We start from the raw sequence: 24,712 nt of genomic DNA, 5'->3' as shown, positions 1-24,712 counted from the left end.
TGCAGTAATGTATATAAGATGTCTATAAATTAGGAGGTGCATTCCATATTTATTTTCTAGTAACAGTTAATGAATGGTAAACCAATAGGAGATCAAAAAGTCCAAAACCAGCAACAATAAAAACAGCAAATCCATTTTTCTCCAGCAAGGAGTGGCAAAACTTTACTAAACCATGTGTTATTGTGAGCCCCATAGAGGCTGAGTACCTCACTGTGGAGCAGTGTTCTTCAAAACAGCGCAACTGCAACACAACTCGTTTCCACATGTAATTATGTTGTTACTGTCATGTAGGACAGGTGTTTACCCACTAAAGAACAACCTTAAAGATTTCGAAAGTTTATCACTTTCATTTGAACTTTCTTTTCATACGGTAAATTTCACTTTTGTGGCATCAGTTTTTATACTCTGGCACAACACCATTCAATTTGTTTAAAGACCTTCTACAAAATTGAGGGGCAGTTGTCACTGACATTGTTGCGATCAGTTGTAAGTTTGCTGTCAGTTTCAGAGCAAGGGAATCACATTTTCATGGTCTGGAAGTAAACTGTTGTTTTCTAAGTCAAACTGCTGCCAGACATGATTTCTCTTTTTCAACAATGTTTTCTGAATGACAAGAGCCAATGGTAATGGAATGAACTTCAATTTCATTATTCGAATACTGACAGCTAAATGGTTAACGAAGTACTCAAGTTCCCCTTGCACATCCCCAATTCTAAAGGTTGCTAAATTAAACAATAAGCACCTTTAACGATAAGCTTTCACTGCCATGAATCAATTTTTAGAAAGGTCTTCTCACCAGTTTCTCCACTCGAGCAGGCAGTTGGCCAGGATGAGTTGCACACATCTGGATATACTGTAGAAGGAATAAATTTAGTTAGAGAAGTCCTTTACAGCTTTTGTCTGTCATTTGTGTTCCATCATCAAGGGTGCATTTATTTTGACAGCTAGGTTTGCATCAGGAATAGAAAATAGTCATACTTGAAGGGATTATTCTTTTTTTTTATATACTTATTCTCTTGGGAGAAGGTGGGATATTCACAAAAATATCTTGCATTTTGGTATCTAGAATCCCAACTAATTCTCAAAAAAGATTAAAACAGTCAGTTTTTGTGGGCACTCAATCCGGTCGTTCTGAACAGGGCTCTTTAAACATGGTGAGAATAGCACTGTGTTGTTTGATCCTTGGGGTATAGTGAGCCAAGCAGGTCACAACAATGTAATTAAAACCCACGAGAGCTGGTTTGTCTTGTGAAAAAGTACAATATGTCCCATTTAAACTTCTATATACAAATAAATCAATAAAGACAAAAGCTTTTTAGAGAGGGCTGAAGAAGGGCAGAATATGGCAGAAAAGAGGACAGAGTAAGAGAGACATGATTTAAGCAGTTAATCCATGATTAAGGGACTGTATTTATATATAAGATACCTGAAGCTCATAGCAGAAACCCAACCTAAAGGATACAATTCATTCATTATCTGTAAGCACTTATACAGTTCAGGGTTGCGGTGGGTCCAGAGCCTACCCGGAATCATTGGACGCAAGGTAGGAACACACCCTGGAAAGGGGTGCCAGTCCTGCACACACACACACACACACACACAAGTCCACTACCAACGTGTGTTTTTGGACGTGGTAGGAAACCCGCGCGGACACGGGGAGGATGCACCAAAGTCCTGGAGTGGGACTTGAACCCACAACACCTCCAGGACCCTGGAGCTGTGTGACTGCGACACTACCTGTCCACCGTACTCTAAAGTGTACAGCTACATTTAAAATTCAAAGTCTCACTATCGCAAAATAGCTGCATCCCACATCTGTGTCCCTGAAGAGAAAACATTCCAGTCCTATTGCACAAAATACTATTGCTTTACAATTTACTACATTTTTCATCTGATATTGTGTCATGGCCATAATGTTTACCCACTAAAGAACAACCTTAAAGATTTCGAAAGTTTATCACTTTCATTTGAACTTTCTTTTTATACGGTACATTGCCATGTGTGACTCTTACATATTTGATGAGGGTGGTGAGGATGGTGTAGGTCCGGCTGAGTTCTCGCAGCAGAGTGTCTGTGCAGGCTCCAGCAGGTAGGGCGGTCTGCATCAATTCATTCAGAGCTGTCAGCAAAGTCCCCAACTGCAGAGTCATTGCTTTCTCCACAGGGTCCTGCTGACCTGCTGATTGGGTGGCACACCCTGATATATACACATACACACGTAATGGTAATTATATACACACACAACACAAAACAGTACAGGCATTCTGGTTATACATAAAAAAAAAATAATAATAAAATTGTCCATTTAGTGCAGCGGTCAAGAAAAGCTGCAATTTCCCAAAGACACTTCACTAGGGTGTGTGTCTAAGTCTACATTCACACAGCAGCAAAAGTAAATCCAATCTGTCAGTGTTTTTTCTTTACGGTTCACACAACATAAATGAAACATCTATTCATGTTACACTTTCATAAGGAACTGAAATCCAGTCCACATCTGATACACAAAAATAGGACTATATCTGAAAACCCATAGAGGAACCAAAGAAGATCTGACAACTTTCTTAATCCAGTTTCATGTCACTCATTCATGGAAAAATTTGGGAAAATTGCTATTATTCTTTACTTAATCATTTTTTGCAGATCTGTATGAAGGCTGTTTTAATATGGCTTCCCTGACGTACTAAAACTCCTTTTGTGAATTCAGCCATCCTCTTCTTTGCAAAGGCCAAACACCAATGGAAGATCATTGATTTAAAATAAGTTTGAAATATACTTCTGTGTATTTATATCACACTACTTTTTCACATTATTACCTTTGAAGAAGACAATGGGTTGTTTTGTGATGTAGCACACTGCAAAGTAAAACATTAGGCCATTTCCCGTTAATCCTTCATTTTATAAAAATGCTCTGGAGTGTATCAAACCTTTACCTCAGGTGAGCGCATGAATCACTGTTCTTTTTTGCATAAATTTAAGTTTAATGAAATGACCTGTTCAGAATGTTATATTAAAATGTATTGTGAACAGCCAAACAAAAATAAATTGGATTTGGGCCACTTTTGCCTGTTGTGTGAACACAGCCAAAATGTGTTGGTGCAACACCTGAAGTCACTCCATCAGAAGTAGACTGTACTTTCTTCTTGGCAATAAGCCAGTCCACATCATCCAAAACCTTCCTCAATTGGGACAAGACTAATAGCTGGGGAGAGAGGAAAAATAACATCAGAATCAGAACCTTATTAACTGCAATCTTTTACCTTTAATATCTTAAAAGGTCCATTCTGATATTCTACAGTAACTTTGTTAATAATCAGGAAACCTGTGTTTTCAACAGTATTTCTCAATTCAGTCCTTAGGTCAAAATATTTTTACATATTTGCTGTAGCCCAGTTCTCAACCCATTTACTGTAGAACCCCATGGTTCTGGGTCAGGTTGAGAAACATTTTTACTAAAACAGAGAATAGGCCAGAAAACTTACTGTGGTGGATGCTGCTGTCTTCGTGCTGATGATGGCGAAGTGAGACTGCTTCTCTACCTCCACATCCTGTTCAGAGAGACCGTGAGATGAATATATTCCACTTTTCAGACTGATTTGAATGCAGTTATATACACTAACATACATTCATTCATTATCTGTAACCTCTTATCCAGTTCACACAGTCACATCTATGGACACTGAGTTACCAATCCACCTACCAACATGTGCTTTGTGGCGCATGGGAGTAAACACAAACAGACAGGGGATGAACACACCAAACTCCTTACAGACAGTCACCTAGAGGGGAACTCAAACCCACAACCTCCAGGTCCCTGGAGCTGTGTGACAGACACTACCTGCTGCACCACTGTGCCTCCCATACACTAATATATTATGTTCTAATAAGTCCACAAGCAACCATCCAGTGGAACGGGAAGACACGGATGTCAAAATGATCAGAACTGGGCCTGATTTTTAAAATGTTTTATTTATTTTATTTAATTGTTTAAATCAGTTGCCCCTTACCACAGCACTACCCACACACATCTACGTTTGGCCTTTTGGTCCTGAATGGCTACCAGAGAGAGAGCTAACATGTTAACTGTGATAGAAATCAAAGTAGTAATGGCTTTATTAAAAAAAAAAAAAAAAAAAAAAAACACTTTCTGAAAGCGCATATTTGTATTTTTTATGCCGTCTTGGCTACTACACTGTCATTTTCACTATCCCCCTGCACTTAATAGACAAATCTTGATTAAGTATGAATATTTTTATATAATTTTTTTGTGCTGAACAGAGATATCAAAGGACATACATCTTTACAAAATTCATACACAGTACAAATTTGCAAAGATGCAACATGGAAAAATAGAACCTCAAGTTTAAAGTGTAACCTGCCGCTGAGGTAGGCATTTCTTGGCTGTTATGTCACACAAGCCCGTACCAGTCAGAAGGATCCGTTAAATACTGTCTGGAAAAGCAGCCCACACTAGGAGTGGTTTCAAAATACACAGCTGACATATCCTTTACAGACTCACAGTTACTGTATGATGGGGGAAAAAAACAACTTCCATGAAACTAAGCTCTCTGTATTGGAATTAACATGACACTTTCACAGCTTTATATTTATTTAATTTAGTAGCTGATCTCTGTCCACTCTACCTGATCTATGTCTCCCAGCACACTATGGATGTCCTGACACAGCTCCCACAGCACAGACACAGGGCTTTTGTAGAGTATGTGCAGGTTGAAAAGCAGAGACAGTGCACCCTTGCTGAAAGATATATCCTCTGAGAGAGAGAGAGAGAGAGAGAGAGAGAACGAGAGAGATATCATATACAGAACATATATAACTGAGAGTGACAGTGAGTCACAAAAGAGGGAAAAAGCATGTCTTACCAAAGCTGGTTTCTTTGCAAATCTTAACTGTCCATGTGATCATTTGGACAAACTGTTAAAAAAAAAAATTAAAAGGCCTGTCACAAAGACAAACTGAAACAAAACACCAGTACCATGAAACCTAGAATAAAACATGAACAGCTACCTGTTCGGAGGAGGGTTCCAGTAGACGGGAGAGTAGACTGAGAATGCTGACCAGCAGTTGAGCCTCTCTGCTGTTGAAGTCCTCCTCTCCTCCACTCAGCTGAGTGAAAAGGGCACGCTGACGGCCAGGACAAGCACACAAATATTATTCTATAATATTGGATTTTAAGCATCCAATTGATAGCAATTGAAAGTTTGTAAGTCAAGTACACATTTATTGTAATATGTATTTGACAGTTTTTGTGCAACTGTGTTTATGCGACGAAGCATTTAAACCAGGGGTGTCTAACCAAATCCCAGGAGGGCTGATATTCGTGGAGGGTTTTTTTTTTTCCAATGAAGCAGAAGTGACACCTCATTCAACCTGTTTTTAATCAATTGATCTTGACTTTCAGTAGTGTTGGACTTCTGCTGGGTTGAAAGGAAAACCTGCAGCCACACCAGCCCTCCGTGTAACATATTTACATAAAAATAACTCCACTAATGACAAAAAGTAGCAGATAAGGATCTATGATTATGTAATTACTGTCTGCCTCTATCTTCTACTGAAGATCATCTTTAAAGCAAGGCCTTACGGCTCTACCTGAAACTGACGAATATAGAAAGCGGCCTTTTCCGTCAGGTTGGCGTTTTCACTTTCTTCCTCCATTTCCCCAGAAACATCTGAAAGTAATAGAGACAAATTTATACTGTTTAAAATTCAGATGCATTAAGAACACTTTAAATTGCACAGTGGAAAAAACAGTCACTCCAGGAGGATGACATGACCCACCCAGAGAGCACAGGATGTTGGCCACCTTGCTGGGGTATTGCTGTAGCACTGTACTGAAGATGTGCAGCAACCCCTCCAAACATAGCAGAGAAACACTTTGACTCTTGTCCTTCTTCCCACCTTCCTCCACGGCTGATGGAATATTTGTGTAGCGCCACATTAGTACACTGAGGAAAGGACAAAATATTGTGTTAATTTTTAGAAATTAAATAAATAAATTCTAATTCTAAAATAAATTTAGAAATTCATTTTCCCAGCAATATCTATGGCATGTACTTTCACATTGTTTTATTTAAAATTGTTACTTAGAAAAAAACTAAATGTGTTGAAAGAGCTAAATTATAAACATTCAATCAGTAGCAAATTGGTCAAATTTCATAATAACCTGGCATATTAAAGTGTTTTTTTTTTTTACCATACACTTTTTATGGCAATTAAAAAAAATGGAATCTGTTGGGGTAAAATGTACATTCAAAGTGTATGAATCAACAGATACCAATAAATTTGTAAAATAAATATTCATACACTGGAAATAACCAAAAAAAGAAACACTCTTGAGCTGTTTGCACAGAGCCCCTTCTGTACATTTTTACTAGATTTCTAGAATCATGTATTTAGTTTACTTAACAAATTAAAAATTACAGAAAATTCCAAATTGGATGCAATAATGAAGTAGTTCAGAAAAGACAAAGACTTAGTGATGTTGCAAAGGTGGCGAAAGGTCTTCTCAGGACTCTGCCCCTCTGGACCATCTGTGTGTCCTGTCTCCTCTAACTGCTGGACCTTCTGTAGGGCTACAGACACACTGTAGCGCATAAACTCCATGCTGGATCGCAGCACTGACAGACTCTCTTCATGACTCTGAGCACTGTCTCTGCATAGGAGAAGACAAATTAATATGTTACCTACTCAACTGGGGCAGTCATGACCTCACAAAGAAACAGGCTTGAAACAGGAAGGTCCCAACCAGGTCCCCTGTTCTCCTCCCTCAGTACACAGCTGAGGTGGCCCTCAACTGCTCTCTGGGTACCACAGATGGCTGCCCACCACTCCAGTCCCTGGAGCACTGTGTGCATGTGTTTACTACCATGGAAGACATTTATTTGCATACTGTACAATGACAAATAAGTGTTTTTATTCAGAACTAAACTTATTAATGTAAAATGTTTTAAACACATACATGTTTTTGGTGTTGAAGAATGTTTATTCACTATAAATGGAAAGCATAAGCGAATAGGTTTCTTCTATTCTAGCCGAAAAACTCAAAACTGAAAAAAGCAAATTGTGTCTCTTCATTGTGCAATGACTTCTACTTACCGGAAGAGAGCAGTGAGAAGGGTGGACACAAATGCCATAGAGAGTAGACTGCGTGGAGTTTTGTTGGGGGCTGCGCGGGCCTTTCCTGACTTTTCTCTCAGGATCTCAGCCAGCTTATGGTAATGATTAAAAAGCTCCAATACCTCCTCAAAACGATTCTTACTGCGTTAAAAAAAAAAAGTATTAATTTTACTACGGCTCAAGTTGAATTATAAAACAAAGAGCCTTTGAGAACACTAGAAAACCCCAAACATGTCAGATTACCTGTAGTTGCCTATGGTGAAGCAGTATTCTATGAGGACTTCATATATTCCCATCACAAGCACAGCATAGATACTGTTTTTCATCCCAACACTAGATGTCATCGAGAACTCCGCAGACTTATCCTGTAAGACACAGATCATTTTGGACTGTTGATTTCAGACAGTAAATGAGCTAAAGCCCATTTACAATTATTGTTTTGCAGACCAGTGCTTACTAACAACAAAATAAGGCAACTTGTGTTGTCATACCTATGCCTACCCATATACTGGATGCAGCCAGGGCCTAATGATTACAGAAGTGGGCTGGGGACTGGAAGATCACCAGTTTGATCTCCATGACCGACAGGAAAATCCATGGTTGAAGGGCCCTTGTCCAAAAGGTACCTAAACCCCTAAAATGCTCCCTGGGTGCCGAGGGAGGCTACCCGCTGCTTCAGGCATGTGTGTTCACTGCCTCTTATCACTTTTGTGTGTGCGAGTATGTGTGTGTTTATTCACTGCCACGGATACGTAAAATTCAGAGGTCAAATCGCTTTGGACTGTTGAAAAATAACCATAAATCACTATTTCATACATATAGATCTGTCTGTTATTCCTTAAAGTGACCACATTATGCAAATAGGTGCCATCTTAAAAAATGTTATCTGCACACGGAAATTAAACGGATCTTATAGTCAATGAAAAATTTCACTGAACACAGAACTTGAATCAAAGCCGTATAAAACAAAATTATTATACACACTGTCCAAAAGAGCATTTGTATAATCTGAAAGCAAAAGGGAGGGGGGCCCAAACCCAATATGCAGGGTTAAATGATTCTAAAGTCATCTTGGATCATACCAGCTCAAAGTCCTCAAGTTCACTCTTGATCATTCGTCTTGTTATGCTGTCCAAGATGGTATAGAGCTCATTCTGGAACCCTCCTTCATCTTCATCATCATCTTCATCTTCATCAATCTCTCCAGGGGTTTCACTTACACTCTGATGCCACAACACACAGTGGACTGTACAAGAGAGTAAATGAGCCTAAACAGTAGACGTAAAACCAGAGATGAAGATATAGTTTTACTACAGATATAAAGACTCATTCACAAAATCTACAACAAGATTTTGCAGAAGTCACAAATCTGAAGGCACAGTACCAGAGGTTCCTGAAGGAAGACTTGGTCTCCCTGTGCTGTTATACAGGACTCCAGCTTAACAGGGGGCAAGAGGTCTTGCTCTGGCTCATAGTATCGCTTCAGCTGAATGATAGAGATTAAAGCATGAAAAGATAAATGCCTGACAATAGCTGTCAAATGGTATCATTGTATCAACTAGAAACTTGCAAGTGGCAATAATGGTCTTGTCCATTCTCTTTTAGATTTTAACTCACAAAGCACCAATCATGTCCACTCACCTGTGACAGGAGGGTATGCATGATGGAACTTGCCAATTGGGAATTACGTCGGAGAACATCTTCAAAGCCCTTTAAAATCACTAATATTATTAAAACAATGTACACTAACACTACTAAAAAGCATACACATATAATCATAATAATTATAGAAATGCACTGATATTGGATTTCTGCACTAATACTGACATTTCCTATTTTAAATATAAGTTACATCTATCTACCTCTGAAAATCACCTCCTATATTATTCTTAATACATATACGTCTAATGTCTATTTAAATTATTAATCAGATCTGATAATTGTGCTGATGGCATTAATGTTTTAATCATATATCTGTGAAATGCTCAGATTCTAACAACACAATGCATAATATGCGCTGTGGTCAGAATTACCATGCATCAGTGGTCCATTTCCATCTATACCGCACAGCTCATCCACAGCACACGCAAATTTGTTTGAATTGAGAAATGTTCCGAATACAATGCAGATCGGGGCAGAATAATATTGAGTGATACCTCATAGAGCATGAGCCGCACATCTGCCTGCTGGCCAAGACAGCGGCGAAGGCTGCTCAGGATCTCTAAACAGAAAGCTTCATTAGCGGTGGAGCTGTAGCGTGAGTGCACATCTGCCTGGACCTGAAACACAGTACACATCATTCGTACACATTCAATGGTCAAACGTCCAGAAAATTAAATAAATGATGGGTATGTCATGTATTTACATACAGAAACAAACACAGACACAGAGCTCCAGGAAGCAGATCTACAGTGTACATCATAAATATTGTAATGACTGGCAGATCTTTCACCTGGCTAGAAGTCAATGCTTGACTGCACTGACTAGAAGCTAAACTCCCCAGCACCCGAAAGTTCTTCAACAACAAGAGAAAGCCAGCCACAGCAGATTTACGTGCATCCAGTTGACTAGAGGGAGTAGAAGATATTCTGATTAAAATGAAGGCATCACTAAGTATAATAATGGTATTTTAAATGTGTAATTAGTGTTTTTCTTCAAATATTCTTCTTTGCTTTATAAATCAAACAGGCACCTAGTGGTCAGGATGTGTCAGATGAGGACCTGTATTAAACTTGATTTAAACATATGGGTGACTCATCCAATGGAGCACAAACTGATTAATATACAGTGGAGAAAATAATTATTTGATCCCCTGCTGATTTTGTAAGTTTACCCCATTACAAATACATGGACAGTCTATAACTTTTATATTAGGTTGATTTTAACAGCAAAACACAGAATATCAACAATAAAATCCATTAAAACAAAGTTATAAATAATTTTGTATTTGATAACATGAAATAAGTATTAGATCCTTAAGTAAACCATGACTTATTACTTGGTGGAGAAACCCTTGTCAGCAAGCACAGAGGTCAGACGTTTCTTGTAGCTGGTCACCAGGTTTGCGCACATCTCAGGGGGGATTTTGGCACACTCCTCTTTACAGAAACTTTCCAAGTCCTGAAGGTTTAGAGGCTGTCGCTTGGAAACTCGAAATTTGAGCTACCTCCACAGATAATCTATGGGATTGAGGTCTGGAGACTGGCTAGGCCATTGCAGGATCTTAAGCTGCTTCTTCTTAAGCCAAACCATTGTTGCCTTCGCCATATGTTTTGGGTTATTGTTATGCCTGATACACATCCATGACCCATCTGCAGTGTTCTGGCTGAGGCCAGGAGGTTTTCATTCAAGATTCTATGATGCATGGCTCCGTTCATCAGCCCCTCAATGCAGTGAAGTCTTCCTGTACCCTTTGCAGAGAAGTAGCCCTAAAGCATGTTTCCACCTCCATGTTTGTCAATAGGGTCATTGTTCTTGGAGTCATATCCAGCATTTCTTTGCCTTCAAGCATAACATTGGTATCATCTGACCACATCACATTCTCCCACGTCTTCTCTGAATCATTCGGGAGTTCACTGGCAAACTTTAGACGAGCCTGTACATGAGCCTTCTTGAGCAGAGGAACTTTGTTGGCACTGCGGTCCATTACAGCGAAGTGTGTTACTAATGATTATCTTTGTGCTACCAGCTCCCTTGAGATCATTAACAAGCTCCTCCTGTGTACCTCTGGGCTGAGGCCTCACCTTTCTCAGAATCATCTTTACCCCACAAACTTCTTGCTGGTTGGTAGGGGATCAAATACATATTTCACAAAATCAAATACAAATTAATTTATAACCTTTATTTAAAGTCTTTATGTGGTAAAATAAACCTACCATAAATACTATAGACTGTTCATGTTTTTGCAAGGGGGTAAACGTACAAAATCAGCAGAGGATCAAACAATTATTTTCCCCAATGTAGGTACTTCAAGACAATTGATTCTTCATATCATGTGAGATGCATTTTGTAGAAAAACATATAAACAACAAATAGTCAATTTAATCAAAAGTGTTTTCTGATACTGGTGGTAAAATGCTTGATTGCTCCTGATGGCTAATGATCAGTGAGGCTACAGCTGGTATAATATCTGAGGTAGTAGTCCCCTTACATACATCATTTAAACCTGTAACAGGTTATGGTTAACAGGTTATGGGTGCTACATGCTGTTAATTGTTTGTCAGATAGAGTGCAATGATAAGGATAACGGTGACCAATGATTAATTAAGGAAACTTTTTCAAGGGATTACTGAAGCTGTGTATACCCATTTCATACCTGGAAAATATGGCTTTTCTCAGAACCAGAATGAGAGCATCTTTTAAAGACATGCTGACCTTGAGCAGTGGCTGAAAAGAGAAAAATTGAAAAGTGAACCTTTTGTTCTAAATGATTTTGTTTTAAAATTTAATATTGATTTTGAGCTGCTAATGCATGTGTTGCACCTACCTGTACAGCTTTGAGGAGTCCCTGCACTGTATTAAGAGGCAGAAAAGATAGCATATCGAAGGTTTCTGTCACTTTTGAGGAGGATTCCAGGAGGATCATAGGAGCTGACATAACAATGTTGGAGAGGAGCTCTACACCAAGAGAAAGATGGATAAATAATAACAGGATAAAACATATTAGAAAACAGAAAAGAGTTTCTGAATAAGGGTGTTGGGACTTTCTGGGTTTCCATACCAATGAAATGTGTGACTGGTGAAGCTGTCTTAGTAACCAATCGATTCAGGACTTGTTCCAGGATTTCAACTCTGATTGACTCATGCATCTGGGGCAAAAGACAACTTTTTAAAGCTTTATTTACAATATAATGCAAGGCAAAATATGATGCTGAAGACGTTTTTTTTAAATAAACTATACCTTGAAACTCTCCAGAAGGACTTGACCACCAAGTCGACATGCAAGCTGGGAAGGGGTTTTAGCTATAGTAGTGGAATTTTCAGTGGTCTTTCCAAAAGGTCCTGGCTTTGGTCCAAAATAGTCCATGAGGATAAAGCCTAACTGTACTAGGCTCTGTGTGACATGATCCCAGCCAAACACACTGTATAATGACCACAACAAAACTCTAACTAGAATTATAGCAAATAAAACATGCTGCCATTGTGCAGTGGTACATTTTAAGTGTAAAACACAAAATAAATAAATAAATTAATTAATTAAAAAAAAACAACAACACTAAAATGGAGGGGAAGGAAAAGGCTAAAAGAAAAGTCCCTGAGAATCATGTCAAAAAAGCCTAATTCCTCAATTAAGAAACACATCACAAAAAAAATCAGTTAAAATAGTTCCTGGAGCAGGCTTTCAGGAGCTGATGTTTAATTTTTGTTGTGCTCATGCTAACCTGTTTTTGACCGTGTCCAGAATCATTTGAGAAATACTGCGGCAGGGGGGTAGCAAATCAAGCAGAAACTTAGATCCTTGCTGAATCTGCTCATCCTTGAAATTCTTAGTAATGGCTCCTTTGAGAAACTCAAAAACCTGGGCATAATAAATAAATTAGATAAGTAATTAAGATAGGCCAGACAAACAGAGATCAAACATTCTTTGCATATTCATACACAAAAAACATATTCATTAATTCATTTTCATCTTGTTCAGGGTTGCAGTGAGTCTGGACCCTACCCAGAACCACTGTTCACGGTAAGAAAAACACCTTGAACAGGGCTCTAGTTCATGTCAGGGCATCACACATTTAAAACTGTGGGCACTTTGCACAGCCAATTAACCTATCAATGTCTTCAGACTGTGGAGACCAGAGCACCCTGAGAAAACACATGCAGATACAGGGAAGTCACTGCAACCTCCCAGGACCCTGAGATCCTATAGTTGTGGCAGCAACTCTACCTGCAATGCCACAGTCCCACAAAACAGAACGTGTTCCTTTGAAAAGGCTAAGAATAACCTCATTGCAAGACATGCCTTTTCTCCTAATATTAAGCACTGAGCTAAGGGACCACAGAGAAAGGTTTCCAGAGATCAAAGCACTCCCACTGGAATCCACATAATCAGGAGTGGGTGTAATGTTCCCACAATAAAGGCATGGGGAGGTGGATTCTGGAAAATGTTCTGTTTGGTTCCATTTATACTTCAACAAGGAAAGCTTTTCAGCAAAGGCTGGAATTAAAACATATATCCTGAAGAAAATGTGATATCAATGTTAATCATTTCAAATTTTTTTTATTTTTTATTTCTCCCAAACATATTAGGCTTTCTGAGAACATCTTGGAGGCCCTGACATTTTTTCTCTGACACATACAAACAATTCAATGAAACAAATATAATTTATGAGAGATAACATACTGATGAAGCAAAAACTAAGAGAAGATGAAAAATAAAAGACATCATACTTGCTCCTCATATCGCTGGATGCGAGCCACAGAAAGCAATAGGGCAACACTGAAGGGACATAGTGGTAAACCCTGAGATACCTATAAGAAAAGAAAAGAGACAAGAGAAAAAAAAACATTATTCATCAGTTTATCACTTATCATTTACAACAGTATAACGTATAATATAAAAACTATATATAAATACACAGACACACAATATATATAGCTCTGAAAAAAGAGAGACCACTACAAAATTATCAGTTTTTTCTACTTTTATAATTGATGGACCAGGCTGAGCAGTTCTGTTTTATTCTATAAATTACTGGCAACATTTCTTCCAAAATCTATATTAAAAAAAATTGACTACTTTTATACACAAGCAGGAAGAGGAGGCACGGCAACAGCAGTTTCACAGGCAAAACAAGGCCAGTGGCTTCAATGGGAGAATCTAGAGAAGCTGAAGATTTTCTGGCAAGAGTTGTGGGCAATGGAGGGAGGTCGTATTAAGTTTTTGCTGGAAGCAACTTATCACATCCTTCCAACACCACAAAATCTTGGACAGTGGGTAGGTGAAGACCCTAGTTGTGGATTATGTACAGGGGTTGGCACGCTGAAGCATATTCTATTAGCTTATAAGGTTAGTTTGTCACAGGGTCGGTATACATAGAGACAATCAGGTGCTAAGAGTTTTAGCATGTTTATTGGACAGCAAACGGCTAGAGGTTAAAGCACTGACGAGTAGCTGTAGTAATAAAATAGTTTTGTGTGAGGGGGAATGTTTTTGAGAAAGTGAGCAGGCTACAAATATTGGTATAGACGGGGTGAAACACAAGATTGGAAATGGCTGGTGGACATATGAAAAAGGTCCTAGAGTGTGTTGCATTAACTACACTGAGGCCAGACATAGTGCTCTACTCTGAAAGTAAACAAATAGTTTATTTCATAGAGTTAACGGTTCCATTTGAGGATGCAGTAGATGAAGCATTCGAAAGGAAGAAGCTGAAGTATGCAGACTTGGTGGCTGAGGTGAGGGAATGTGGGTGGCAGGCACATGTAAGACCAGTTGAGATAGGTATTAGAGGATTTGTAGCCAAATCTGCCCCTTCCCTGCATGTGCAGTTCAGCATCAGGGGTCGGAAATTAAGGGCAGCTGTAAAGGCGTTATCAGAAACAGCTGAAAGATCTAGTCAGTGGTTGTGGATAAGGAGAGCACAGATTACTTGCGGAAATGCACTGTAGAGGTGCTATTGGGATTGTTGGTGATGTAGCATGTATAGTTCACATAGAACTGTTGGCAGTGGTGCCAGTGGGGCTAGGTACAGACTTAGTCTCTATGGAGGCCAGTGTGGATTTACGGTTGTTGATGATTAAAGACTATAAAGCTGGCTTGGAGGGAGTAATGTCTGGGACACCAGACTTTACTGTTGAGCTATCTGGAGGTGCTATGGGCTTAATTCAGCGAAACACTGATGAGGGGAGGTGCCTAACTGATGACCTCAGTGAAGAGCTAGTGATGCATTGAGTGGTGTGATGGGCTTAATGAGTAACCGTAGATGTTAAGGGTAGCTAGGTGCTGTTGTGGTGGTTGGTGATGTAGCACAAAGATCACATGGAACTGTTTGCACTGAGCATGCATTAACAGTGCCAGTGGAGCTAGGTACAGCCTTAGTCATCAGCGGGCCAGTGTGGATTTACGGTTGTTGATGGTCAAGGGTAAGGTAGGACTGTAAAGCTAGCTTGGAGTGGGGTGGGTCTGGGACACCAGACTGTCGAGCTTTCTGGAGATGTCGTGGGCTTAATTCAGCAAAACACTAATGAGAGGAGGGGCCTGCCTGATGACCCCTGTGAAGAGCTAGTGATACAGTGGCTGGTTTGGGAACTCATGGGTTAAAAGAGTAACCATAATTGTTAAGAATAGCCAGATTGGATCGGACCATAAACGGCCACTGCAACTTTAGTGTTGAGGTGTAGGATTCAACAGGAATTTTGGTGACTGCAGATAGGAAGAGAGTGTGGTGAGCCCTATGTGAAGCTCTCATGGATTGGCATAGGATATTTTACATCTTATCTTGTGTATGATTATAATAACTGTATTTTTGTTTTTTAGAAAATTAAACACATTCCAGAGGTTTTTAAATGGGGTTCAGGTCTGGAGATTAGGCCTGACCATGATAGGGTCTTGATCTGGTGGTCCCTAATCTACACATTGACTGACCTAGCTTTGTGACATGGAACATTGTCCTGTTGAAAAAAACAATCTTCAGGGTTGGGGAACATTGTCAGACCAGAAGGAAGCAAGTTTTCTTCCAGCACAGTTTTGGAAGTGGCTTGATTCATGTGTCCATGCTCATACTTTTCAGTTGGCCAGCATTTCTAAAAATCCTTTTTTTTGTATTGGTCTTAAGTAATATTCTAATTTTCTGAGATACTGAATTTGGGGTTTTCATCAGTTGTTAGTTATAATCATCAAATTATAGAAATAAACACTTGAAATAATGTGTGTAATGAATGAGTATAATCTACAAGTTTCGCTTTTTGAATGGAATTACTGAAATAAATCAACTTTGTCATGATATTCTAATTTTATGACCAGCACCTGTATGTGTGTATACACACACACGCATGTAATACTTTTTAAATTCTATGCCATGTGGAAATACTAGTCTTTGTTAGTAGTTGTAAAACTACCATCTGCAAAAAAAACTGATTAGGGAAGATACAAAATTGTTTAAAATCACAAGCTACAAAGATGCTGGAAATAAGAGAAATTACCTTTAGGCTTTTTAAGAACTCTCTGCCAAGCTCATGGTCAAGGCGAACAGCAAACACAATGTGTAAAATGACAGTCCCTTCCACGTGCCTAAGCTGGTCCTGTGGGATAGTCTGCACCTCAACCTCCATACTCCTGAGAACACAGCATATTTAATCAATTATTCCTGTGCATAATAATCCTATCATAACGAGAGGTCCACATAAAAGCCTAAAAACTTAAAGCTACTTACTCCCCTTCTTTCTGCTCCTCCTTTTGGTGCAGGTCCTGTTTTTGAAAGTATTTAACTATTCCCTCTAGTACAAGTTTTTTACATCCCTGCTCAAAAGAGACAAGTACAAATGTAATTTAATTTCACTAGTAAAAATTAAGTTTAATTTTATATTAAATTCCTGATATCAGAAATTCAATTTTCACTAGTGACAACTGAAATCTTACTAGTAAGATTTAAATTCTGACTAATAAACTTTTTTTTTTTACTAGTAACGAGAATTTTCACATGTAAATTGAATTCTTGATATCAAGAAAATAAGTATTAAAAGGTTAAACGGCTTGCCATATTTAAGACATTTTGACTAGTCAAAATATAAATGTAGATATCTTAAAGTACTGTTCTTACTAGTTCAAATGTAAGTGCAGGAATCTTAAACTGTGCATTCTGACTAGTCAAAATATTTAATCAAAATCAAAATGTTAATCAAAATATTTATTAATTTAATTAAAGATAGTCAGACAAAAGCTATTCAAGTTTCCCTGTTGAATGAGCATTTAATTACTGTCTGTATTATTAGTTTTATTATCTGTGATGTACACTATGTAGGGAGTATGGACATGGCCCAAGCTCCTCTGCTGACTGACACAGACAATCAGAGCTGTGTTTACAAATGTCACAGAATAAATAGGTCAGGGATCTACACTCAGCTTTCTTTCATTTTAATGTCTAAATGAGGACTACAAGTCTTTACAGAATAAAGCAGTTTTTATTTGAGTTTATTGAGTGTGTTTGAGTAATGAGTAGGTACCCAATATGAAGGATACTCTGTACTGTGACGTCAGCTGCAACACATGAATACTGTACTTTACATAATATCAAAATGTATAGAGGTTAGAATAGAAGACCTTGGCAGATAGAAGCAGCAACTGGTAGACTAGTGGGGGAATCTCCTGCAAGTCTAACTTCTGGAACATCCTCAAGATTTTTTCTGTTAAAAACTGCAGCTCCTCTGGGGATAAGGGCACGTCCCTGAGAAATAAGAATACATACTACAAAGCTCAGCAAACAAAGAGTGTTTTTTTTTCAGAAGCACCATGATGCAACAATACATTTACGGTAAGATAATTAGTGGTAAAATGTATTACTATGTTTAATATTTAAAAGATTTAAAACAAAGCTATGATAATCAGAACCCCTCAATGATTTAGGAGCCTTCAACAAGTGTCTGACCTGAACATTGTGGTGAGGTGTATTACACACTGGGGGACCCATCTGCAAGGAATGCACATCAAAAAAAGATATATGGCGTTTCTTTGTGAAGAGTGTAGGTTATAGAAAACAAAACAATTTAATTTAACCCAATTTTCAGTTATTGGGTTTTTCACACACACAATATGCATAGGTATCATTAATTGCCTAATTGCCATTTTATACAAGTTAGATCTGGTTACGCACACTGACTGGCTGAGAAGCGTTGTAACCGTTTTTTCACAACTACAGTATCACTTCACTGAACTGTTGCTAACAACTCTTTACACTGCAGCTGTCATATATTTCACCACTAGACAAACCTCAGCTCACGTATCACATTTCTTCAGTTTACTTCGAAAGTATACACTTTTACTAATACTGATATAAATGTACTAATTATAGTCATTTCACTGTTACAAACAGGCATGTTTAACTTATTTCTCGTAAAAATAGAGACTTGGGGCACTAAAGTAAGTTTCACAAAACACAAAATCTTTCTTTAGCGTTGGTGAGGACATTTTAGATGCACATTCAGGGCATGTCTCAAATCATTTCCTACAGAGTGCACCAACATTACATATAAGTTTACAACCAAGCTCAGAATGTTTAAAATTAATTCATGCAGCCATGGGTTAATATAATTATATATAATGCACTCTTTGGCTGGATTAAAAACTGCTATGTTTCCTCTCTACTTACAGTGCACTAGGATTAGAACATATAGAAATCTGAGATAGTTACAGCTTAACCGAGCACACTGGGATACATAAACTTACTTCTGACCAAAAGAGTTTTTATCTGGAGCAGGTTTATTTAGCAGATTAGTGGTGTGGGTAGTTTACTCAGCAGGTTAGTGATATTGTAGTGAGTTGTTAGTGAGCTGAAGGTGATCCGATCTGTGCAGTGAGTGCATTGCAATGCTGTTTGCTACTGTGACGCAACAACAAGCTACTTGCTGAGGAAATATAATTTGGTGGAAGGACCACATTATACCAATTTCATAAACATATTTGATACCACTTTCACGGTTTGGTTTTTGTTTTATCTTTTATTTATTACCTAAACTGTTATATAAAGCAATAGAATACTCAAGGTCATCGTGAAATAACTCGGCTACAATGAGGAACATATACAAGCTGAAAACGAATACGGTATTCCATCTCAGCTGTACTGTATTTCACAATCATATAAAATAACACATTAACCTGGAACTTGAATGCACCTGTGGCAGTGCAGATTTTCAGTAATAGAACACTGTGTTACTTGGGAGTAGAGTTGTTGTTGTGAAAGAATTTTCTGTTTGGTGATTTAACAGTATTCTGCGGTGTGTGATATTACCGCCCAAAATTACTTAATTTATCCTGTTTCTAGGGCAACTCTCTTAACTGTCACCTGGCTTACATCAAGCCTTACATTACCAAGCACAATGCAAAACTTTGGATGCAGTGGTGTAAAGTAAGCTGCCACTGGGCTCAAGAACAGTGAAGATGTGTTCTCATGAGTAAATGGACAAGTTTGGGTTTGGTGGTTGCAAGGAGAACAATATATGTCTGACTTCATTGTGCCAAATGTAATGTTTGGTGGAAGTGTGATTATGGTCTGGGGTTGTTTTTAGGAGTTGGGCTCAGCCCGTTAGTTCCAGTGACAGGAACTCTTAATGCTTCAGCATACCAAGAGACTTTTGGACAATTTCATGCTCCCAAGTTTGGGCCTGGCCCTTTCCTGTTCCAACTTGAAACTGGCCTGAACTGTTTCTTTTGAGGTTGCTCCATGACTTGGTCCTGGTGAAGGCAGTTGGACTTTGATAGCTGGATTATAGGTAGCTAGATGAGATCTCAAATTTGCATTTCCTCATTTCAGTGACATTTCTGGCACAGATTTTGCATGTTGCCTAACCTAAAGTGCCTGGTTCTCCCTTTTCATTTGGTTGAAAGCCGAAATGGTCCCAAACTAGCAAAGTTGCATTTGTTTCCAGCCATTGTGTCCATTTTATGAAGTGAATACTGGCACTTAGCTTTTCAGCCATAGCAGTTCAGATGTCAACAGTTGGGAAAAATTACACTACTGTGGTTATTACGACAGCCCTAAATCTGAGCTACTTTTTTGTTTTTGAGGAAACCACTGTGTCATCAAAACATGGCAAAATAACTAAGTATTTATAAATTGGCCTCAGAATCAAAAATCTAATCAAACTAGGAAATATACAAATTGTTAGGCCGTAGCATTTAAACACATTACTTCAGAATTATTACCTGCTTGAGCAAAGACTATTGATCAGGTGCTTCTTGTATTCCTCTCCACTTAACTCCACTAAACACACAAAGAGGCAGAAAAGAGTAAAGTAGATTGGGACATTTTGAATAGTGTCAAATCCTAAAAGAAAAATTAGAGGGAAGTAGAGGGGGGAAAAAAAACAAAAAACAAAAAAACAAAAACCCACACTTACCTTTGCCATAGGCTATGGCCTCTTTAGCTGCCAGAGCAGTCAAGACAGTGGGGAAGAGCTCCAATGATTTGCCATTACTCATTTCACCTCCTTTAATAGCATCCACAAAGAGAGATGCTAACTCTGCAAGTGTACCACCAGGCAGAGTATGTGTCTGTAATACAAAACAGTGAAACAAGATTTTGAAATGACTCCTTTCTGTCTGCCTGTGAGTGAATATTGTAGAGTTCACCAAAAGAAAACAGAGGTTGTACCATTAGATGTGCATGGTCAATATTAGTAAAGAACAGTGTTTTTACTGAATGTTTTTTTTTACCTCCAACATCAACAGTCCAATTATGTCCGAAGCCACTTCTCTCTTCAGGTCCCCAGATTCACAGAGAGGAATGCAATGTTTATACACACACATCCTGCGACTGGCTCCTACTGAACTACTTACCGGGGAGGCTTAAATTAGAAGGGCGCACCAAAGAGGGGGAAACAAAATGAAGAATAATTTATAAAAAGCAGATCAGTATTAAGAATAAATTGGCAAATGCTATGATAGGAGTGCCATTCAAATGACATTTAAATTACCTTTAAATATGGCTTTGATTAAAGCTGCTGAATCCTTTCCTTTCAGAGCAGCATTTGTAATCATTTCAGTCAACTGCAAAAAGACAAGCAGAATTTTTTTAAAGACACATCCCAAGCACATAAATTATCTCACTCTAAAATAAAAAGGCACATAGGACAGCACAGGAAACGTATGGCTAATGAAGCAACATGTGCCCCAATTTTGGCCATTGGTATATAATAGGGGTGCCCAACTCCAGTCCTGGAGGGCCTGTATCCAGCAAATTTTGGTTATACCTCTGCTTACACACACCCGAGTCAACTCATCTGTTAATTGCCAGGTTTAAGGGGTGTGTTTTAGCAGAGCAATCACCAAACTCTGCTGGATACCGGACCTCCAGGACTGGAGTTGGGCACCCCTGGTATATAACATAAGATAATACCAGCCTCTACACTGCCTGAAAACTTCAAGGCAAATGGATCAAGAGAAACAATCCAAATTCATACACATAAACCATTGTTAATTAAAAAAATTTATATTAATATAAATTTCATCTTTCCCTCACTCACCTATCCAAATAATTGAATTCTGGTGTACCAATCACTTCCATGGCCATAGGTGTATAAAACCAAGCACCAAGTATGTGTGAAAAAATGAGTCGCTCTCAGTAAATTCCAGCGTGGCACTGTGTTTAGAAGTCCAGACATGAAATTCCCTCAATACTAAATGTTCCGCAGTCAAATTTCCGAGGTATTATACCAAAGTGGAAGAGACTGGGAACCACAGCAATGAGGTAATAAGCCACGAACAATGAAAGAGTGGTGTCAGCATAGTGCACAGAGGTCATTAACTTTCTGCAGAGTCAATTACTACAGACCTCCAAACTTCATGTGGCCTTCAGATGAGCTCAGGAATGGTGTGTAGAGCTTCATGGAATGGGTTTCCATGGTAGAGCAGTTGCATCCAAGCCTTACGTTACCAAGCACAATGCAAAATGTTGGATGCAATGGTGTAAAGTAAGCCGCCACTGGGCTCTAGAACAGTAAAGATGTGTTCTCATGAGTAAATGGACGCGTCTGGGTTTGGTGGTTGCAAGGAGAATGATATTTGTCTGACTTCATTGTGCCAAATGTAAAGTTTGGTGGAAGTGATTATGGTCTGAGGTTGTTTTTAGGAGTTGGGCTCAGCCCCTTAGTTCCAGTGAAAGGAAATCTTAATGCTTCAGCATACCAAGAGACTTTTGGACAATTTCATTCTACCATGTTTGGGGATGACCCCTTCCTGTTCCAACATGACTGCGCACTAGTGCACGAAGCAAGGTCCATGACCTGTCCTCAACCCGATAGAACACCTTTGGGCTTAATTAGAGTGGAGACTGAATAGGATGTCACTCAAGTCCATATGCATGCGAAGGCAGATGAGAGAATACTTTTGGCAATTTAGTGTATGAAAGCATCACACATTTATGCCTTAGCATAATAAAGAGAGTTAACATTTCATATTACGCCTGCACCAAGATTATGTCTTTTTAATCAGGAGACAATGAATTCAGAAACAAACTCCCCGGTTCCTTGTGAAACAAGTCATGTGATCATCTTCCTTTGCTGCGAAATTCAATGCCTTCTTGGAGGTTGATTGTAACCCTGTTTTCCCAACAGTTCATTAATACTAATAGGTTTTGAGAGATTCTATCACTGTTAACAAATTTAACTTGCTTTGCCTATATTACAAACCTGGTCATGAGACAGAGCTGAGAGATGATGCTCAAGCTCCTTTATTCCATCTCCCTCAGATAAGGACAGAACCTTGTCAATGGCTGCCTTCATACTGCACACCTCAGATCTGAAAAACTGACAATTATAAAAATAAAAGGCAAGTTTAAAAAAAAACAGCTGTTACCTGTTTTCATACACATTGCTATGCAACAGGACATGTCTACCCCTACCATCTCATATGACTGAATTATTATAATGACAAAAGATGGCTTAATGACATTTACAAAAACATTTTATTTTTTTGTCAAATGACTGTTAGCTGTAGTAAAAGTGAGCATCATGCATAAAGATATTTCATTTCTGTCAGGTTTGATAAAATGGAACAGACAAAAAACATCAAGGAGCACCCAAATCATTTTTTGAAGATTATAACATACATAATATGCTTTAGTCTTCTGCCCTTTGGCACAGTTTGCTTTGCTTAGGAATGTCTGCACTCCAACGTAGATTACTATAAATCAAAGCTGAGTGACTAATCAAATTTTAATTTCCAGTTACAATTTTAGTGAGATATTGCTGCTGTGTTTCTGACTTGCACCCAGTGTAGGCTCTGGACCTACGTCGATCATGAAGAGTTACAGATACTGAATGTATGAATGAATTATGACTATCAAACCAACAATCAAGACAAAAACATTTGCTTTCCTGCACTGCAGTCTCCCCCCTCCCTTAAAGTCCAAAATTACTCTCTGCCATCCCAGACACTGTTAAAAAGACATGTATTTTTTACCCTTTAAGTTCATTAAAAGCATGACGTTTCCAAAACTAGTGAGCATTATTTTTTTTGCCATAATTGAGCACCTTTACTAAAAAACATCAATTATTTTAAACAGTTACATGAGATAAAAGAACAGTCTGAAAGGTGTTGCAATAAAATGCAGACTGTTCCCCTTGTTAAAAATTTACTGATGTAATATAACAAACTTTCCTCAAAATGTCATAAATAGTACAGTGCTGACCTCACATATTGCTATAAAACACCATATAAATTATACCAGTGTTATTTGTAATTAAATATGCATCATAGACATTTTGCCCAATAGGGGGTGACAAAGTTTACAAAATAGGCAACAAAGCAAGAGAAAAGTCCCCTGCACTTATAGATTAACCCCTTAGAGCTCCTTTCTCAATCAGAGCGACCTAGTTAAAGTAATTTAGTTTCTAATATAAAACCCGCTTAATGTTTTATAAGTGTCTTATATGTAACTCTACAACTTCACCTTCATTCAGTGCACACAAACCCGTGAATATACAATAATCTCACGCTCAATTTAATTTGAGAAGAACACCTTCCTACGTGTTGACAGGGTTATTTTTTTCTTTAGGTTAATGATGTCAGAAACACCGTCTGTCTGAATTCGCCCATTTAAATGTTTGTTCTGAAACATGGTTTCACATATTAAACGTTAAGCCATAATTGACTGCCTATTTTACGTCTTCTAGGATATAAATCAACATCACACGAACATGTCAACAAGGTAAAACACCGGACTTTAACTGGAGGGAGTCCTGGAATGCTAATATATCAGCTATTTCTTCTCTCTATTCAGAGACCTGCTGTGTGTGTGCGCCACATCACTGATTAAACAGAGCTCCTCTTACACAGCTCCTCCGTTTTCTTCTTTAGCGTTCAGTTAAAAAAACACCACACACACAACATATAATCTGTAACACAATAAAGTAACCTTGTATCTTTAGCGCCGTTCTCCCCAGGTCGCGGGACCTCACGGAGGACGTTGAACTTTCGGCGTCACTAAACGTTACAGGAGAACCAGGTTTATCATTTATAAGTTATACCTGAGGTAACGGTGTACAGCTTTAGCTTTGTAAACGCAGATGAGCCATTGTCTGGCCTCCTGCTTTCAAAGCGTTCGAATAGTTTAAACACACAGACACTACAAAGCAGGATCTCTCAGTTTAGTCCGATAAATTAAGCCCAAAGTCAATACTGTCTAATAGCAGAAGAGCTATTGGACAATCCTCAGATTTGAGCTGGTTTATCTGGTTAACTGAGATATCATGCTTTGTGCAATAGCCCCCAGAGCAATGACAGGAGTAGTATCTACCTGTGTGGTGAAGTCTGGGGGTGTTTACATGTGTTCCTCCAGGCTTTTTAGACAGGAGCTGTGTGTCCCACTTCTCTGAGGAACACCGTTCCTCCGCTGAAAACTCCCGCCACTTCACCCTCAGCTCTTTTTCC

The 24,712-nt window shown here is 38.6% G+C and overlaps 1 protein-coding gene across 1 annotated transcript in view; it reads right to left on the bottom strand.

Moving 5' to 3' along the window:
• Positions 1-24,712, bottom strand: part of fanci (FA complementation group I) — a 25,836-nt gene extending 1,124 nt beyond the window's left edge. Inside the window, exons 1-33 of the mRNA XM_066667538.1 lie at positions 24,579-24,712; positions 22,471-22,587; positions 20,758-20,830; positions 20,498-20,628; positions 20,182-20,335; positions 19,988-20,045; positions 17,715-17,756; positions 17,390-17,513; positions 16,503-16,588; positions 16,273-16,405; positions 13,519-13,599; positions 12,513-12,649; positions 12,032-12,212; positions 11,852-11,939; positions 11,618-11,748; positions 11,447-11,517; positions 9,584-9,698; positions 9,288-9,410; positions 8,773-8,841; positions 8,516-8,617; positions 8,214-8,399; positions 7,375-7,496; positions 7,111-7,272; positions 6,488-6,667; positions 5,794-5,960; positions 5,605-5,684; positions 5,023-5,139; positions 4,878-4,929; positions 4,641-4,768; positions 3,480-3,545; positions 3,103-3,199; positions 2,013-2,197; positions 797-853 (exon numbers count right to left, since the gene is read on the bottom strand). Coding sequence (XP_066523635.1) covers positions 797-853; positions 2,013-2,197; positions 3,103-3,199; positions 3,480-3,545; positions 4,641-4,768; positions 4,878-4,929; positions 5,023-5,139; positions 5,605-5,684; positions 5,794-5,960; positions 6,488-6,667; positions 7,111-7,272; positions 7,375-7,496; positions 8,214-8,399; positions 8,516-8,617; positions 8,773-8,841; positions 9,288-9,410; positions 9,584-9,698; positions 11,447-11,517; positions 11,618-11,748; positions 11,852-11,939; positions 12,032-12,212; positions 12,513-12,649; positions 13,519-13,599; positions 16,273-16,405; positions 16,503-16,588; positions 17,390-17,513; positions 17,715-17,756; positions 19,988-20,045; positions 20,182-20,335; positions 20,498-20,628; positions 20,758-20,830; positions 22,471-22,563 — 3,591 coding nt within the window. The 5' untranslated portion in view covers positions 22,564-22,587; positions 24,579-24,712. The remainder of the gene's footprint in view (positions 1-796; positions 854-2,012; positions 2,198-3,102; positions 3,200-3,479; positions 3,546-4,640; positions 4,769-4,877; positions 4,930-5,022; positions 5,140-5,604; positions 5,685-5,793; positions 5,961-6,487; positions 6,668-7,110; positions 7,273-7,374; positions 7,497-8,213; positions 8,400-8,515; positions 8,618-8,772; positions 8,842-9,287; positions 9,411-9,583; positions 9,699-11,446; positions 11,518-11,617; positions 11,749-11,851; positions 11,940-12,031; positions 12,213-12,512; positions 12,650-13,518; positions 13,600-16,272; positions 16,406-16,502; positions 16,589-17,389; positions 17,514-17,714; positions 17,757-19,987; positions 20,046-20,181; positions 20,336-20,497; positions 20,629-20,757; positions 20,831-22,470; positions 22,588-24,578) is intronic.

The sequence above is a fragment of the Hoplias malabaricus genome, chromosome 4 (assembly GCF_029633855.1).
Source record: "Hoplias malabaricus isolate fHopMal1 chromosome 4, fHopMal1.hap1, whole genome shotgun sequence".
Taxonomy (NCBI): Eukaryota; Metazoa; Chordata; class Actinopteri; order Characiformes; family Erythrinidae; genus Hoplias; species Hoplias malabaricus.
The sequence above is the reverse complement of the archived record's forward strand: the minus strand, read 5'-3'. Positions and strand labels throughout refer to the sequence as shown.